At 40.6% G+C, this 20178-nt stretch overlaps 1 protein-coding gene across 11 annotated transcripts in view; it reads right to left on the bottom strand.

Annotated features, from left to right (window-relative positions):
- The window catches only part of hmgxb3 (HMG box domain containing 3), an 87537-nt gene that overhangs the window by 24939 nt on the left and 42420 nt on the right, over positions 1-20178 (bottom strand). For all 11 annotated transcript variants that reach the window (XR_011963458.1, XR_011963459.1, XM_072590479.1 and 8 more), the window contains 4 exons: positions 19833-20131; positions 9519-9646; positions 8063-8194; positions 1411-1595 (listed from right to left, as the gene is read on the bottom strand). Coding sequence is in view for 9 of the 11 variants with exons in the window: in XM_072590479.1 (XP_072446580.1) it covers positions 1411-1595; positions 8063-8194; positions 9519-9646; positions 19833-20131 (744 nt within the window). In the remaining 2 variants the exon portion in view is untranslated. The remainder of the gene's footprint in view (positions 1-1410; positions 1596-8062; positions 8195-9518; positions 9647-19832; positions 20132-20178) is intronic.

The raw sequence follows: 20178 nt of genomic DNA, 5'->3' as shown, positions 1-20178 counted from the left end.
GACAGACAGATTTTTGAGCAAACGAATCATGGGTTATGGGGAAAAGATAATAAATTCAGCGATGAATTCACTGAATGGCAAAACAGATGCAATGGGCTGAATTGTCTATTTCTGTTCTGATGTCTTATGGTCTTTTCACACCATGTTGATATTCTTTCACAACCACTACCATCTCAAAGGACAAGGACAGCGGATATATGGGAATAGGACCACCTGCAAGTTCCCCTCCAAGCCACTCACCATCCTGACTTACTAATAGATCAACATTCTTTCAGTGCCACTGGATCTCCCACCTTAATGGCATTATGGGACTACCTACATCAAATGGACTGCAGCATTTCAAGATAGCAGCTCACCACTGCTTTCTCAAGGGCAACTAAGGTCAGGGCAAAAATTGCCAGCCCAGCCAGCATAGTCCATGTTCCCTCAATGATTACAATAATTATACTGCTCATTCTTGGGAATTTTCCCTGCATGGTTACTCCTCCATAACTACAAAACTGGAAAAAAAAAACACCTTTTTAAGAGAGTTCCTATTTCATTGAGAGTTCAGATGAATCCACAAATTACTCTGGAATTTTACTCATATTTGGGCAGCTGACAAAAATTCTACACAACAGTTGAGAAAATATGACATATTCTAAAACAAACTGCACTCTTAAAAGCAAAAAGTCAATTCACTTCCTCTCCCAACCTTAATGGATTCTTTAAAGAAAATTCAGGATCTAGACCCGCATCTTGGACAAAAACCAATCTGTTCTTTCTTCGTCCATTCCCAAGCCAAGTTTATTGAAATTTGTCCACCTGTTCTTTTAGATATATTGTTGAAGAACAGACCAAGAGGGGTGAAAACATTGCCTTCTCTCACCTTCAATACCGTAAGTCAAATGAGAAATTGAGTTGTGTCTTGAGAAGAGTACAATCAAGAATAAATTAATACCAACACTTTAGCTTCAATTAAATGACTCCTGTGAAATTAATAGCATTTTCCTCCTTCGTTGACACCCAATTACTTTGTCAATGCAGCTCATTTCCTTCCTCTAGCGGCTTGTCAAATTGGATAGAGAGATACCAAATGTACTGAAAGACCAGAATGTAGATAGTTATGGTATTTCTGATAAGTTCATATTACTTCAAGAAAGCAAAAATGTTTTATGATCAAATCTAGAGACACGAGAAGAAAAACAAATAAAGTTCCGATTGCTCAGCAAAATATCATCCAAATTAACATACATCAGACGTCTAGAAGTAACTGCAAGACAATAATCAGGACATAAACTTGAGATGGCTGAAACAATTTAGAGGCAGCGTAACACAAAGACAAACTGGCTTTTCCAATTAAGCTAGAGACATAAATATCCAGAAAATACGTAAAATCTGAATGATTAATTCACTAGTGTTTAAATATACCTCAACATTTTTCAGTGCAAGAATATTCTCGGGGCTTCTCTGTGCTACCTCGAGTTTGGGTGCTACTCCACAGATCCCACAAATCATGTCATTATAGTCACGAATGGTGAGGGATTCGAATGCCCAATAACCATTCCATAGAAGCTCTTGAAGCTGATTCAGCTGCTCGTCTGACAAGATTTTCTCTGAAAAATAAATCAGTCCACATATTAGTTAATAGCACCACATGTTAGTTGAGGCAAGAGGTTAGTGTGGGGCCCAGCAGCTGCTTGCCATGATATATTGAGATGAGATGGGATCCAAGGCTCATAATCATCACAACCTACACCATGTGCCCACATCTAGCAGGAATGACCTGGAGGTCAGCAGACAGAAGAGAAGGGGAAAGTTAGAAGGATACCATTGTGGACTTGCAGTATTTTCTGTGTGTTTGGTTTTTTGGACACATGGGGGATAGGGAGGTGAAAGATGGACAATGAAGGCCTGGTCGTGGTATGCACTAGGCGCAGCCATTTTGCCGCGAGCGATTTGGCATGGCCTGTTTGGCGCAGCCTAGTTTGCTGCAGACCCATTTAGGCACAGAACTATTTTGGCGCAGATATACGGTAGTCATCAACTAAAATCAACATAATAGTAGAATTATTAAATGAGCAGTTTCCAGTCGTTTGTAGTTATTATCAAAATAACTAGTCAAAGAAAAACAACTGTCGAGGGAACTTTACAAGTGATTAACGAGTGCCTAGAAAATTTGTCAGAAGCTTGCCAAGGAACGATGCCTAACAACAGAGCACTGAAGAAAATGGTTCGTAGGACCCAGTAAATCCAAGAAATTTAGAAGAACTTGAAAGGATTCAGAAAAGATTTCCAAGGATGTTGCCAGAGTTGGAGGATCTGAGCTACAGGGAGAGGCTGAACAGGCTGGGGTTGTTTTCCCTGGAGCGTCAGAGGCTGAGGGGTGACCTTATACAGGATTACAGAATTATGAGGGGCATGGATAGGATAAATAGACAAAGTCTTTTCCCTGGGATCGAGGAGTCCAGAACAAGAGGGCATAGGTTTAGGGTGAGAGATCTCTTTTATATCTTTCCCCTAAGGGGCAACTTTTTCACGCAGAGGGTGGTACGTGTGTGGAATGAGCTGCCAGAGGATGTGGTGGAGGCTGGTAAAATTGCAACATTTAAGAGGCATTTGGATGGGTATATGAATAGGAAGGGTTTGGAGGGATATGGGCCAGGTGCTGGCAGGTGGGACTAGACTGGGCTGGGATATCTGGTCGGCATGGACGGGTTGGACCGAAGGGTCTGTTTCCATGCTGTACATCTCTATTACTATGACTATAACTTGTAATTCCAAATAGCTTTAAAACATATTCTGTAAATGAATATAATGAAGAACAATGTTTACTAGCCGACAGCAGTAGCACCACCTGCAGAATTTTTATATTTGGAAGAAAAAGGAATGCAGAGTTTCTGAAACAATCAAAAAAGTTATATGTTGATGGAACATTCAAAATTTCCCCACCTCTATTTTCACAAATTTATGTTATTTTAGGGGAAATACATAAAGGTGTGTTCCCACTGTTGTATGCTTTACTCCCAAATAAGTTACGAACAACATATGATAAATTATTTGAAATGGTTCTGGAAATACAGCCTGAATGCCACCCTGACATTATCAACTGTGACTTTGAACTTGTACATCTCGTAGCAGGGCATGATATTCTGTAGAAATTATACAAATTCAGAGAACTTAATGGGTTATACCTTGTTTTTTTTTGAAGAAATTTTGAGGAACCGCAGTTAGGAGTGGACTAGTCACAGATTAAATGCAGTTGATACACAAATAACTGCAAACTACTGGAAACTACCCATTAAGTAATTCCATTATGATGTTGATTTTCATTGAGGATGACTGTATTTCTGTGCCAAAATAGTTCTGCGCCTAAACGGTTCTGTGGCAAAATAGGCTGCACCAAACAGGCTGTGTCAATTTGCTCGCGCCAAAATGGCTGCACCGAATGGTCCCACTCTGGAGCAACAGCAATGTGGCTGACACGCAACTGCACTCTGAAGTGGCCTGGTTGTAACAATTGCTACAAAATCTCCACGAAGAAATCAAAACGGGTGGACTACCTAACATCGACTAGACACCAGAAACAACAATGGCAAAATATCGTGCCCGTCAACTCTCCTTACAACATCTGGAGGCGAGCGCCAAAGTTGGGAGAGCTGTCTCAAAAGGTTGTCAAGCAACAGCCCAACATGGTCTGTAAGATATGATTCCATGAATATGCTCCAGACGCCACCATCACATCCTTGGATAGGTCCTTTCCCAGCAGCAGGACAATCCCAACAGAGGTGATAGCACAGTGGTATATAGTTGGGAGCTTCCCTGGGAGTCCTCAAAATTGACTGTGGACCCTTTCAGGCATAGGCAAGGAAACCTCCTGATGATTATCACATACTGTCCTTCTTCGGCTGATGAATCAGTACTGCTCCATATTGAACAACACTTAAAGGAAGCACTGAGGGTGGCAAGGGAGCAAAATGCACTCTTGAAGGAGCTTTCAAGCTCACCACCAAGAACATATCTCGACAGCAACATAACCAATTGTGCTGGTGGTGTCCGAAAGAACATAGCTACTAGATTGGATCTGCAGCATGTAGTGAAGGAATAAACAAGAGGGAAAAACATACTTGATGTCATCCTTACCAATCTGCCAGCTGCAGATGCAGAGGTCCATGACAGTATCATTAAGAGTGACCACTGCACAATCCTTGAGATGACAAAGTCTCACTTCACATTGAGAATAGCCTTCATCATGTTATGTGGTACTATCACTGTGCAAAATGGGACATACTTCAACTAGATGTAGTAACTCAAGACTGTGCACCTATCAACAGCAGAATTATATTCCAGGACAATGTGTAACCTCATAGCCTAGTGCATACCATGAGCAGCACCAGTTATACCTGAAAATGAACGTCAACTTGGAGAAGCTACAAACAGGACTACTTGCATGCCAAAAGCATTAAGTGCTCGACAGAACTAAACAATCCTACAGCCAATGGATCAGATCTCAGCTCTGCAGTCCTGCCACATTCAGTCACGAATGGTGGTGGATATTTGAACAATTCATTGCAAGTGGTGGCTCCACAAATATCCCCATCCTCAATGATGGAGGAGTCCAGCACATCAGTCCAAATGATCAGGCAGATACATTTGCTTTAATCTTCAGCCAAAAGTGCTAGGTGGATGATCCATGTACAATGGTATCCATCATCATAGATGCCAGCCTTCTGCCACAATTTACTCCACATGAGATCAAGAAGCAGATGGAGGCATTGGATACTGCAAAGGAAATGGGCCCAACAATATTCCAGCATCAGTAATGAAGACTTGTGCTCCAGGATTTAGTGATCCCTTAGCCAAGCTTTTCCAGTACAGTTATAACATTGGCATCTACCCAACATTGTGGAAAATTGTCCAAATATGCCTTGTACACAAAAGTCAGGACAAATCGAACATGACCAATTACTGCCTGATCAGTCTACTCTCCTAAATGTAAGATATCATCAACAGTGCCAACAGGGAGCACCTGCATAGCAATAACCTGCTCACTGACACACAGGTTGCCTACGATGACAACTCTGCTCCTGACCTAAACACAGCCTTGGGTCAAACAGTGACAAGAGTACTGAATTCCAGAGGTGGGGCAAATGCGATAGCCTTGATATCAAGGCCACATTCAACTGAACTGAGTGTGGTATCAAGGATCCCTAGCAAAACTGGAATCAATGGGTATAAGGGGGCAAACTCTCTGCAGGTTGGAGTCATACCAGAAACACAGGAAGAAGGTTGTGGTTATTGGAGGTCAGTCACCTCAGCTTCAGGACATCTCTGAAGATGTTCCTCAGGGTCATGTGCTAGACTCAACCATCTTCAGCTGCTTCATTAAAGGCCTTCCCGCCATCATAAGGTCAGAAGTGGGGATGTTCATTGATGACTGTACAATGTTCAGCACCATTCGTGACTTTTCAAATACTGGAGCAGTCCATGCCTGAATGCAACAAGTTCTGGGCTGACAAGTGGGAAATGCCAGGCCATGATCATCTCCAATAAATGACAATCAAATCACCCTTTGACATTCAATGGTGTTACCATCACCAAATCCATCAAAATTAATATTCTGAGGTTACCAATGACCAGAAATTCAATTGAACTCACCAAATAAATACAAGGGCTACTACAGATGCTCAAGGGCTAGGAATATTGTAATTAATTTATCTCCTGACAGCCCAAAGCCTGTCCACCATCTTCTACAAGGCACAAGCCAGGAGTGTGATGAAATACTGTCCACTTGCCTTATAAATAGTGGGCAGACTTGGGGAGTCAGGAGTGGAGTTCCTTGCTGCAAGATTCCTAATCTCTTAAAGCATATAAAGCATAGAAACTAGGAGAAGCAGGAACAGGTCATTCAGCTCTTCAAGCTTGGTCTGCAATTCAGTATGATTATCCCTAATCCTCTGTCTCAAAGTCATAGACCCATATTCTCTCTTGCTCTTGTAATATTTACATGGCTAGTTCAGTTGCTGATCAGTAGTGTTGTGGACCAGACCCGCAAAACATTTCAAGAAGGCAGCCCAGACCCTAACTTTTCTATCTCTTTTGGGTGGGTTATTCTTCAGAGAGTCGGTGTGGATAGGGTTGGGCCCAAGGGCCTGTTTCCACACTGTGGGGAATCTGATCTAATCATTCCAGGAGTGATGCAGCCAGCCCAACCACTCTGTGTATAAATAAATTCTGTTTTATTTAAAACTAATAAAAGAAAACTGAATTTAGAATAACAACTATTGGAAAACCCAACCAAGACAAAAGTGATACTTAACGTTTGGTAGAAGATTTGTAGCTCGGGTGCTCGTTGCTGTGGTTCTGTTCGCCGAGCTGGGAATTTGTCTTGCAAACGTTTCGTCCCCTGTCTAGGTGACATCTTCAGTGCTTGGGAGCCTCCTGTGAAGCGCTTCTGTGCTGTTTCCTCCGGCATTTATAGTGGCCTGTCTCTGCCGCTTCCGGTTGTCAGTTTGAGCTGTCCACTGTAGTGGCTGGTATGTTGGGTCCAGGTCAATGTGTTTGTTGATAGAGTCTGTGGATCCACAGACTCTATCAACAAACACATTGACCTGGACCCAATATACCGGCCACTACAGTGGACAGCTCAAACTGACAACCGGAAGCGGCAGAGACAGGCCACTATAAATGCCGGAGGAAACAGCACAGAAGTGCTTCACAGGAGGCTCCCAAGCACTGAAGATGTCACCTAGACAGGGGACGAAACGTTTGCAAGACAAATTCCCAGCTCGGCGAACAGATCCACAACAATGATACTTAACAGCGAGCTGTTCTAATTTCCTGCAACATCCCAAAAACACCCACTTGGCAAAAAAAAAGAGAGAGAAAGAATCACTATGGAACTGCTTGCAAATAAAACAGCTTGCTAAAACCAAACCAAGTACTGAACTGGGAGAACTGGCCACACCCTTTCCATTCTACAAGTGTTTTAAAAAAAAACGCTTGAAAGGTTTTTCAAGTAGATATTTCCAGACATATTGGAACCTCTGTCTTTACGACCCCTCTGAAGAAAAAACATGGATAACATAATCTTGTTAAAGGAGCAGCATTGTCACAATGGCAGTACGCAGGATATTGATAGAGAGGTATGCAATGATGGCAATGCCACTGAATGTGATGGGGCAGTCATTAAATTCTCAATTGTTGAAGATGATCATTGCCTGACCAGGATTCTTTGGATCAACAGCGATGGCGAGGACATATTTTTGACTCGTGCTCCTTTTCTTCCACCGTCTTTGCCCTGCAGCCTAGTGCTCTCTCCATCTTTCCATTCTCCTTTGGTGGAAGACTCTGGTGTGAAACAGGCACACCCACTATACCCAACTGCTTGCAAAACGTATTTGTTTCGTTAAAATAATTATTAAAACATGCCAGCATTTCCATATGATTATGACTGAGATGGCAGTAATTTATGATTATTAATCCATTTGTAAAGAAACCTTCAATCACAAAAGTTTAAGGCAAGTTTGCAAATACACAAATGTATTTTCAGGGCTAGTAAACATTATTTTAACTTTCAACACCCAAGTTATGGCACATCACTATTCAGTTACACAGGACATACAAATATTGTAACTACTATCATGCTTTCAATTCAAGAATATTTCATAATCAATCTCGTTCAGGAACTGCAAACAAAAATTATTGCGTAGCCCAAATGTTCAGAGCAGTTTAGTGAAGTTCCCACAGAGAGTAATTAATTAAAACAGCTACTGCTAAACTAATAAGTACAATAGCTCACAAAATGCCTCATAGCAAATGAGTGTACCACAAGACTGCAATGTTGGAACTTCAATACAGATTATCCAGAATTTCCTGGCTACATTTTAACAATGTAATTGTGGCCACTTAAAACCAACTCATGCAAAAGTTATTAAACCTACCTGTGATGGACTTTGAGGCGCAGTGGTAATGTGTTTGCCTCTGTGCCAGGAGTCCCAGGCTCAAGTGCCACCTGCTCCAGAGGTGTGCGTTAACATCTTTGAACAAATTATTAGAAAAAACAAAAAAAAATGTAACCTACCTGTGAATTTTTGGACAGAGTTCAATATGGGAATAGTCACATCCCTGGGATCTTCTCCGAGCTTGATATGGTTTCTTATTTTGAACAGCAAATCCAAACTGACCAAAAGCTTGTTTCCAATATTAAATAAGCCTGGATCAGAAATGATCAATTAAGAGAACTTTCATATTATCAAAAATTTATTGAAACCAGCACAGATGTTTGTTTTAAAATTGCTAGATTGAGAATTTTAGCAATTGTGCAACTAATTCATCAAGAAATAGAAACTAAAGCGTGCAGCAAAAAAAAATAGATTGAATGATAGTAACACAGATTCTTCAATAAATCCAATCTACCACTGCTACCACATGGTGAAAATAGAATGGACAGTCACAGCTATACAAGAGGTGAAATCACAACATTGAGACATGGCCCAACATACAATTCCTCCCCATTGCAATCTGAACCTAGATGGTCAAATCCTAAGACAAGTAAATCAAGACTTATACCTGCATATGGACAGGAGTTGTTCAGCAGCTAGTCACCCACAGTTTGATTCCACAACATAAATCACTGTGACAAATGGTATATAATGACTATATATACAAATCGTTTTTGGACTTCAAAATAGAGGTGATTGGTTGGTTTTTTATTTCAAGCATTTTCTTTGGAACAATGACAGAGCCCTTTTCTGGTTCAGGGATCAAATTTAGAATCTGTTAGAAACATGTGACTGAAGGTCCTGGTAATGTTACAGCTCAGGGCATCAGCTTTGTTTTCAGGTCACAGGATCCTAGGATTGAGCAAGCTTTTAAATTAAACTCAGGAGAAAGCAAGGGTTGAGTTCAGAAGCAACGTTAGTTGCTCTGGTTGGAGTTCAAAGAACCAGTCAATTCAGCAGAAAGATTCAGTTAGTGAAACTTCCAAACTAGGGTAGTTTGGTTAGAAATATAGAGGTTATTAGAAGTGAATAAGTTTAGAGTCTCAGATTTGTGAAAAGTTCATGTCAGCAGACATGTAAATAATTCAATGAAGCGGCTCCACAGTATAGAAACTGAGACATCAGTCAAGTATAAATTTAAGCAGTGAGATTCGGGTGTCTATTACAGAGAATGTCAACAGACAAAGTTTCAGCCATTTTCCGATGTGCTTTGAGGTCTTGCCTACCATCACTTTATTTAGAGAGCTTGCTTTTAAAAAGTACAATAAACTTCGACTCTGTTGTTCAAGAAACTTCTGGAGCCTCATATATGAATGTTTTAATGACTGTGTTAACCAATTAAACAAAACAAAATCCATCAAACGAATTTCTGGGATTACACTTGTCCTTTAATACTATCAGCTGAAGTTATAACAATAAAGCATGTTGACCTGGAGGAACTCCAGAGATTGGTGGCTCACAGACGGTATTGTCTGCAACCTTGGACAATTGTGTGGGATCAGAAAAATAAGTGCAACAAAAGAGTGAATCTCTTACCTGAGCTGATGTCCGTGAAGTTATGAAGTGCAAGACAGTGGGGATTCAAGCAGATTTTCGCCTGAACTATAACCACTTGAAACTGGCTTTCGGTCAATAGCCAGCATTCCTCAGGACCAGCTACTGAGCTGGAACAAAAGTGAAATACACCTCATTAGCAATTTGACACTCAACTATAGTAGCACTTACAAAGCTAAAAAATCTGACTTGCAGGAACTGGAATAGTTATTAAGCCATCAGGACTAAGTATATTGGTTGGACATGGAATGCTGAGAACTTTGTTTCCTCTCCTTGTATGCCCTGCACCTCAAAGCATGTATTAACTCTACATAAACTAAATAGATTGATGAAAAAGGCACAGGTGTTATACTTACTTCTGGGACATGCAACTTGATCATGAGATGACTTGCTTTCTGTATGTGTTTGGAGCTCAGGAGAGGTTTACCACTCTGCACTTACTCTTAGTTTAATGATAGGCTGTTAATCTATTAGAACTCCATTCATTTCTGCACATTTCTTAATTATTTGTTAAAACAATAACTATCCCATTCCTTCCTCTGTTAGGAAAATTTGCCAATTCTCCTGTTGCTTGGCTGAAGTGGTGGAGAAAAATCTACATACAAGGCTGCTTGGGCACAATAGCAAAGCTGAATTTATATTCCAATTCACTGCAACAAATAAACAAAAAGCATGGCACTGAAAAAGCACAGCAGGTCAGGCAGCATCCGAGGAGCAGGAGTCGACTTCTTGCGCATAAGCTCTTCATCAGGACGGTGACTCTCCTGTGCTTTTCCAGAACCACACTTTTCAACTCTGATTTTTCTAGCACCTGCAGTCCTCACTTTCTCTCAATAACAACAAAGTGTAGTGTGATTTAGATTCAGGTATCAGAGAAATACCTTAAGCTAAAAATTTGCCACCCCAAAATAGGCTGCATTTATTACCACTGCATTGGAGAAGTATACTCACCATCCACGCAGCTGAAGTGCTGTGACACCATAGCAAGGTGCCTGTATAAGGATTTGGAGCAATAAAATGAGTGCTTTTCAAATATTTTAAATTAAATTCAAATCCTGGACTCGAGATGTGCTCACTTCTCCCTCCCTCCCTCCCACTCTCCCTGTGCTGCCATGCTGTTCATTGTTTCTGGGACTTAGGAAGCAAGGCAACAAGTGGTAGAAAGGGAGCATGAGGTTAGGAGTGCTGACCAGTGAAATAGCAAGTGAGGTGCTGAATGGGATATGAGGGCGACTAGTGAAGTGGTGAGCAGGAGAGCTGGGGCCTGTTCTTAAGAAGTCACACTGGATTTGAAAAGCTAACTTTTTCTCTCTCCACAGATGCTGCCAGATCTGCTGAGTTTCTCCAGCATTCTTTGTGCTTGTTTCAGATTTCCAGCATCTGCTTTTGCTTTTATTAAGGGAATTGGTTATGGAGTTGAATGGGACGCAGGAAAGCGGCTGCCAAGGAAAGCCAGAAGTGGCGCAGGGGTGGCAACAGTGGTCACCAGTGGCATCACACACGCAAATATGAGCAGAGTCCACACCAGCTTCCAGTTCTAGGCACATATCAACGATGACAACGGCCATGACTTCCTCCACCAATGCATTAGTAGGTGATACTCTTGGTCCAGAAAATCATGCTACAGCTTGTAGACATGACTTCTTCCACTCAGATCTTGATTACTCAGTACTCTACATCAGAAGCTATTTGGACCATCTCACATACATAGCACTAGAACACTAACTAATGGAAAGTGGGCAAAACTTATTTTTTCTTCACACCATCATTAAGAACACAAGTAAATTTTCAAAACAGGTCTGGGTACATTCTGGAGTCAATTGGAAATCAAGGAAACCTGAAGAAAATATTTTTGAGTAAAAAGCAAAACATGGAAAGAGAGAAGTTGCTGTATATTTTAGACAGAAAATGGAGAGGGGGGCATTACCTTGAGGTACACATCACACACAATTGCATTCTTGGTGAGCTCCAAATTAATTTGCTGCATTCTTCTTGAACAATTACAAAGTCAGAGCACAGTTAAATGAAAAACGCAGCATAAACTAGTAATTAATGAGCACAAAGATCGCATCCAAAAATACTCAGCAAAAGTAAAATACTCTTACTGGATATGGTTCAGCGAAAGTGCATCTCGTTATACATTATGATAGACATCCAGACTCATTGCATAGCTGAAACTGAAGCACAGAAATGACCCGTGATGGCCTCAAAACCGCTACGTACACTGAATAGAAAACATACTGCCATCTATTGGTGTATGTTTGATATGTCAGACTAAGAAATAATACCTGATTGCAATGCACTTCTAGCATCCTTTTCATTCCAACTATTTAAAAGTACAATAATTTTGACAGTTTACAAAACAGATATAAAATGGACTCTATTTTTACATGTCACCTATGATTCAAGCAGATTGTAACAGTTACTATCCAACCCTGAAAAGATAAAGTTGCCATGATGCTACTGGACATAGGGCTGCTTTCACATTCAAGAGGTGGTTTAACCTGAGGGTTGCCATGTCTCAGGCAAGGAGAGAGATTGAGGAGGAGAGTCCTTGTATCTCAGCCAGTGCAGGACCTGAATTTACACTGCTGGCATCATTCTACAACACAAACTGACCGTTAAACCAACTGAGCGAAATTACTCCCCATATAATCTTTAGGACGTGTTAAGACAGTTCTGACAGGAAAACGCTTCTTTCGAGAGCAGTTCACAAAGCAAACACACTATACAAAATGTAACTATCATCATTATCTAATTAAAGACCATTTGTCTTTCATCCTGACTTTGTCCAAGCAGTGAATAGTCAGATCATAGATTGCAAATAACTGGTCCTAACACTAAACTAAAACATTTAATTACAGAGATCACAGAAAGGCATATATTAAAGAGCATCTCTTCCTAAGAATACTTCAATGACTGGTCCACACACTTGCATTGCCATCCTGGCTATTATGAAGTCAAAGAACCTGTTGCTCACAATAGAATATCCTGGCTTGCATGAGGAATATTCAACATCAGTGAGTCTGCAGGAGGGGAAAGTCGGGAGGATGGTTGGATTTCTCGTTGATCTGATTGTCGAGCTGGTTGATACTTTATTCCTTTTCTTGGCGACATGATCAGTGCTGTGTTGCCTCCTGTGAAGCACTGATGTACTGTTCAGCTTTGAATTTATGTAGTCCTGTTTGAACTGTTGCCAGTTGGTGCCAGTTATGGTATTTCCATTGTATATTGGGTCTGGATCAATGTGTTTATTGATGAAATCAGAGGATGAGTACCATGCTTCCAGGAATTCCCTTGCTGTTCTTTGTTTAACCTGTCCTAGTATTGTCGTAATATCCCAGTAAAACTCATGGTTCTTGCTGTCTGTGTGCATGAATACTAGGGAGAGTTGGTTGCGTTGCTTGGTTGCTAGTTGGTGTTCATGGATGCGGGTCGCTAGCTGTCTGCCTGTTTGTCCTACATAATGCTTAGTGCAGTCGCTACATGGGATTCTGTAAATTACATTCATCCTGCACACAGTGGGTAACAGGTGCTTTATTCTGCTAAGCTGCTGTCTGAGTGTGGCTGTTGGTTTGAGAGCTGTCAAGATCCTTAGTTGTCGGAGCAGTCGAGCTGTCAGTTCCTAAATGTTTTTAATGTGTGGGAGAGTAGCCAATCTATTGGGGCCTGTCTTGTCTTCTTGGTGTTGCTTGTCTGCCAGTCATCTGCAGACAAAGCTATGGGGGTATCCGTTAGGGCATTTTTTATTTCAATTGACATAACTTTAGCCAAAGTAACTACAACAAAACTCCTGGATAACCAGAACATACAAACAGACCACAAACCCATCAACAAAGACAGCATATTCAAATTACTTGACCTATGCCTGACAACACATTTCATCTTCAATGACCAGGTATATGAACAAATCAAATTAAAATCAAAGAGAGACACCTATGGGCTCACTCATTCAGGGCTCATAGCTGAAAAGTAATGCAAAGACTTGAACAGACGACCTCTCTCAGATCCAACCCAAGTTATGGATGAGGTACATGGTTGCCATTCATGTGATAGTCAGAAGAACTGAAATTGAGAACCAACACCAGAAGATCAACAGCATTTTCACTAAGATCAAATTTACTAGAGAGAACAGCAATCAACTCCCATTTCTAGATGTAATGGTAACAAGGACACAGAATGGTGAATGCACAGCAAGTGCACAGAAAGACCACACATACCGATCAGATCCTAAACTACAACAGCAACCACCTGAACATCCACAAGAGAAGCTGCATTAAGACCCTCTTCAAAAGAGCAGCAACGCACTGCAGCACCCCTGAACTGCGACGAGAGGAAGAACACCGCCTATACAAAGTCTTTGCTAAAAACAGATACCCAACAGCTCAAACAGAACCACATAAATTCAAAGCAGAACAGTTCAGCAGCACTACACAGGAGGCAACACAGCACTGATTATATCATCTGGAAAGGGAACAAACCTACCAGCTTAAGAGACCAACAATGAATCTAATCAGCTCCCAAGTTACATATCTTCACAAAAACTTTAAAGGGAAGAAGGTGCACGGGAGAAAGTCCTGAATTGGCATGCTCTCCTGCTGAGTGTATTAGCATCCTTTAAAGTTGCCTCTTTCGTCATTACTTAAAAATGCTGGAAATACTTCCAAGACTTTCTTTCCTAGCACTTGGGGATGTGTGCGAGTTCACAATATTAAAAATTAAGTCTTCCTTTTGCGTTTTCCACATCTAACCAAAAGGCTCTTAATGTTGATGCGAGCACATGCTTCTACTAATATCACTTTGATATAGATTAATACGACTGTTTCACTAGCTCTCTCTTCCTGACAAAGAAGCTTTTAGCTTCCTGTTTTCTTTGAAATTTACACATTTGTAAGTGCTCCCCTTTACAGATTTACCAATAAAAATCCTTACAGGTTGAAAAACCCCAAGATGACAAACACTTTGATAATCCAAAGATTAATATGCACAGACATTCTCAGTTGGTCACTCTTTGTTGTGATACATCACAGTATCAAGTACGCAACCTAAACTTGAAAAAAGCAAGTGACATTTGGACCTTGTATCAAATCCATACAACTGCAAGCAGAATGAAAGAAATTGCTGAAGAAAGGAACAAACATTCAGCCCGATGCACCGGCAACAAGCATAATCGTGATACAAAAATAAATAATTTTGCAGGACAGGCTGACCTCTCACTGAAAGAGGTATCAGACCAGAAAATAACATAACTTAATGCTTCTTGAGCCTGCTCTACCCTTAAATTAAATTAAGATGACTAGTGAATTTATTTGGCCTCAATTTCATATTTCTATCTGTTCCCCAAAACCCTTGACCACCTCCTGTAGAATTAAAGAATTCCCTACAGTGCAGAACGAGGCCATTCAGCCCATTGAGTTTGCACCAGCTCTCTGAATAACATTCCAGCCAGTCCCAGTTCCCACCCTTTACTCACAACCCTGTCATTGCTAATGCACATAGCTTGCACATCTCTGAACACTGTAGGCAATTTAGCATGGCCAATCCATCAACCTGCGCATCTTTGGAGGAAACCGGATCACCTAGCAGAATCAGGCACACGCAAGGGGAAAATGTGTAAATTCCATAAAGATATTCACCCAAGGCTGGATTTTAACCCAGGTCCATGGCACTGTGAGGCAGCAGTGCTAACCAGTGAGTCATTGTGCAGTCTTATAGTTTGACAATCCGTTCAACTCAGATTGAAAATATTTCATGACTCAGCCTTTACACAGCTTTTGGAGGCAGAGAATACCAAAGATTCACAACCCTCAGCCAGAAGAAATTTCTGCCCATTTCCATTTTAGACCAACAACACTTAACTCTGAATCTGTCCACAGTTCTAGATTCTGTCCTGAGGGGAAATTTTCTCTCACCAACTGTGAAATCCCTGGTAATTTTACACCATTCAGTTAGATTACCTCTCACTGTTCTGAACGCCAAATCTAAACTCCATGGAGTAAAGGCACAACTAGCTGAAGCTTTCCACATAAGACAATTTTCTTAACTTATTAACTTCCATGATTGCCCTGGGAAAAGCCTGTATTTTCTACTTGTGTGGTGTCCTTTTAAGACCAAATTGAAACCAAGTTAATTCTGACAATACGTTGAATCTCTGGAAATTGTTTGTGATTCAGGTTGCTTTACAGCTGGAATGAAAAGTATATAGACAGCTATCCAATTACACCTGGTCTAAAAATCCACAATAATAGATATCTGTGTTAAGAACAGAAGTTGCAATTCAAGAAAATCTTGGTGAGGAAAAAGGATGAAGATTCTGAGAATAAAGCAAGGGCTGGTTATGTGAGAGCAGATCTGATTTGGAGATTTTCACTGATCAATGTACAATGTTCAAAGCTATTAAGCTATTCGTGACTCAGATACTGTACCAGTCCATGTTGAAACACAACATTCAGGTTTGTGCTGACAAATGATGAGCAAACTCTGTGCTATAGTGTCGGACAATTACCATCTCCAATAAGGGAGATTCTAACCATTGCTCCTTGGTATGGCGTTATCATTGCTGAAATGTCAACTATAAAAAAACCTGGGATTATTAGTAACCAGAAACTGAACTGGACAAGTCACATAAATACTATACAAGAGGCTAGGAATTCTACAATCATTGACCTCCCAATTCCTCAAAGCCTTTTGCATCATCTACAAGGCACAAATCAGTAGTGTAAAGCTCTAATAACATAGAAACCCATACCAAGGACAAAACAGCCAGATCGTCTAGCACCCTATCTGACGTTCATTCCCTCCATCACCGATGCAGCAATAGCAGTGTACCTTCTACAAGATGCACCGTAAAAACTGAAGTCCCATAGAAGAACATCCAAACTTACAACCGCTAACAACTAGAATATCACTTTTAGCAAACGTGACTTGAAATGATATTCTATGTATTGGAGATCAAATTGATAAAATTGAGAGATTGAACATCTGCCTGCCACTTGTATATGGAAACTGACGAATGCGCTTGTAACTATGTGAAGCAAGAGCTTGTTATATAGAATACCCGAGATGGAATTCACCTTTTCAGTTGAAACCTCCTTTCCCCGCTAATTAACATTAGAATTATATTGATTTTAGCAGTAAACATTTTACAATGTCCAATTATTTCTCCTTATATAAGGAGACAACACCTGCACCCAGTACTCTAGGTATGTTTCATAAAGGTCAATGCAATAGGACCAATATTCCATGTGATTTCCTCTTTACTTTCAGAGTACTGCCAACATGATTAGTGATTTAGATTAGATTAGATTAGTGTGGAAGCAGGCCCTTCAGCCCAACAAGTCCACACCGACCCGCCGAAGCGCAACCCACCCAGACCCATTCCCCTACATTTACCCCTGCCCTAATGCTACGGGCAATTTAACATGGCCAATTCACATAACCTGCACATCTTTGGCCTGTGGGAAGAAACCGGAGCACCCGGAGGAAACCCACACAGACAGAGAGAGCATGTGCAAACTCCACACAGTCAGTCGCCTGAGGTGGGAATTGAACCCGGATCTCTGGCGCTGTAAGGCAGCAGTGCTAACCACTGTGCCATTGTGATTAATTGCACACTTCAGGTACAAGGACAACCAAAACACTGCGCCGCATAACATGCTGTTGTCACTTTTTAAATCATATTCTTTTTCGCCTATTCCTCCTACTAAGATAGATAATAATTCTTTCATTTCACCTCAGACGTAACAAAATCTTTGCATTTGTACATAGAGTCAGAGATGTACAGCACAGAAACACACCCTTTGGTCCAACTCGTCCATGCTGACCAGATATCTGAAATAAATCTAGTCCCATTTGTCAGTCTTTGGCCCATATCCCTTTAAACACTTCTTATTCAGATATACATTCAGATGCCTTTTAAAAGTTGTAATTGTACGAGGCTCAACGACTTCCTTTGGAGGTCATTCGATAAACACAAGACTGTGTGAAAAACTTTCCCCTTCGGTCCGTTTTAAATCTTTGCCCTCTCAACTTAATCCTATGCCCTCTAGTTTTGGGCTTCCCTCCCCCAGGAAAAAAACTGTCTACTTACCATACTCATGCCCCTTATGATTTTATAAGCCTCTATAAGCTCGCCCCTCAGCCTCCGACGGTCCATGGAAAATAGTCCCAGCCTATTCAGCCTCTCTCCATAGCTCAAACCCTCCAACCTCGGCAACTCCTTGTAAACCTTTGCTGAACCCTTTCAAGTTTCACAACATCCTTCCTATAGGAGACTAAAACTGCATGCAGTATTCAAACAGTGGCCTAACCAATGTTCTGTACAGCCGCAATAGGACTCCTAACTCCGATAAAGGCAAGCCAAATGTCTTCTTCACTATCCTATCTACCTGCGACTCCACTTTCAAGGAGCTATGAACCTGCACTCCAAGATCTCTTGGCTCAGCAACACTCCCCAGGACCTTACCATGCCCTGGTTTGCTTTTTCAAAAAAATGCAACACCTCACATTCATCGAAATGAAATTCCATCATTAAAAGGGTTATTCTAGTTTTTAATAATTGTAATTCTCTATAAACAAATGGAGATGTTCTTTGTTTACAATTGTTGCTCTAATCAGTTTCCCTGAAATCACAGAAGGTCAAACCTTCTTGGTTCTGTACAGCTCAGTTACTGGTTAATATTTAATTAGAGCACTGTTGTGCATAGAGTCAGAGAACACGTGAACTGCTCCAAGAGTGCTCCAAGTACATGCTGTCCTAACATCTTGAGCTATATTTTAATTTTCATGATCCTCAGGGATCAGGAGCCAATTTTATTTGTCTTAAGCTACACAGGATTTTTTTGTCCTCCTCTTCCCATGTTGAGCAATTTGATGGTTCAAATGTTCAGCAATGAGCTATGGATTGGTAAGACCTGGGTTTATGTCCGAGATTCATTACACAATCAGCTTTCAATATTAGCAAGTCTATCTGCAGAAGTAACTGAGCAAATGCAAAAACTGGCCACAAATTAGAAGGCAAATAAATAGAACTTGAGTGTGAACCTTCCCTCCTTCAACATAGTTACCAATCACAAAAATGGAACAGCCAATTTGTAGCCCAAGTCATCCAGAGCCTCTGCAGCTCATTAATGGTACATACTCTCTAATTAGTCTTCTTCTGCAAATTAAATATATTCTTTTAATGTTCAATTTGGGAGGAAGACAGTGGCACAGCAGTCATGTGTCACTGGAGGCCCAGGTTAATGCTCAAGGAACATGGGTTCAAATCCATCACAGATGTGAGGTGAATCCATCTGGCATATCAGTGTTGGTGACTTTTACAACTTATCACTGATTAATGCAAAAGGTCCATCTGTTTCATTAATGTTCTTTAGGGAAGGAAATTTACCATTCTTATCCAGCTTGATCTACACAGTCTTCCAAATCCACTGCAACCTTAACTGCCCTTAAAAACGACCTAGCAAGCCAACCAATTCAAGAATAATTAAGAATAGGAAATAAATGGACATTTCAGTGAAACACATACCACAGAAAATAAAATAAAAAATAATGATGCTCAAGAAGTACTAGCAAAAATGGTCTCTAAAGGATGATAAGTAAAGCATGCCAAAGAAGTCTGATGCTTTCAGGAAAAGCACACTATGTGAATAATTTTGCAATACATTGACACTTAATACATCTCACATGAATCTATCTCAATGTACAGTCAGTTTTGATATAACATGATAGTTCTGTTCCCGTATTATAAGAAAATGATTTAATAGCAGCACCATTTAAAATGATGGAGCCGGAATTGCATTATTGCGAACACAGGTAAAGAAAGTTCAGTTTCTACAAATAATGGTTGATATTCTTCAATCGTGTTATAGCCAATTCGCATTGAATAAACCCACATTAGAGCAGAACCAACTGTATTCAATGAACTTCCCTTTGAGGACGACAGCAGTTCAAGAAAATAGGTCATTATCACCTGCAACTACCCAAGGCAACAAGGGTGAGCAATAAATGCTGGACTAGCCAGTGATGCCCACAGGTCCACAAACAAACAAAAAAGCAGGCAGCAGCAGTAGATAAACAAATAATCTGGAATGCAGCTTCCTAAATGTTGAAACTTCAAATTATTTTATACAACATCACAGCAGTGAGCTTTGACCCTTGCTCAGCAACATCTAATTCCCCACAGTATGGTGAAAGATTAGTAACAGATAGACACACTTGTTTCTCAATTCCAAGGCATGCCTTGTATAACAATGCAGTACTCAAGTAGATAACACTGGAGTAAAAAAAGATCCTTACTTCTGTCCACCCTTGTACAACTGGCTGTCACACAAACCACAGATAGTGGCTGAAGATTCAAAGTAATTTGGCCACGAATTTTGTTCAAGTGTTATGGTCTCATTTACTGTCGATAAGATCAACCTTGAGCTGTTCATTTCCTGAATTAGACTAAAAACTTCATGAAGTTCAGCCTCATTCTCAGGGATTTGAACTGTTCTCCTGAGCAGTAGCAATGTAGTCTGGCGTTGTAAATCCTTTGAGGCCTGAGTTAGCCCCTCCTCTGGATTCAACAGACCCAAGGAAAGTGCGCTGTTTATCTGAAATTAAAATGGAAAACTTCATATTTTTAAAAATATAAACAAAT

This window comes from Chiloscyllium punctatum, chromosome 20 (assembly GCF_047496795.1).
Source record: "Chiloscyllium punctatum isolate Juve2018m chromosome 20, sChiPun1.3, whole genome shotgun sequence".
Classification (NCBI taxonomy): Eukaryota; Metazoa; Chordata; class Chondrichthyes; order Orectolobiformes; family Hemiscylliidae; genus Chiloscyllium; species Chiloscyllium punctatum.
Note: the sequence above shows the minus strand (reverse complement) of the source record. Positions and strands in the feature narration are given on the sequence as shown.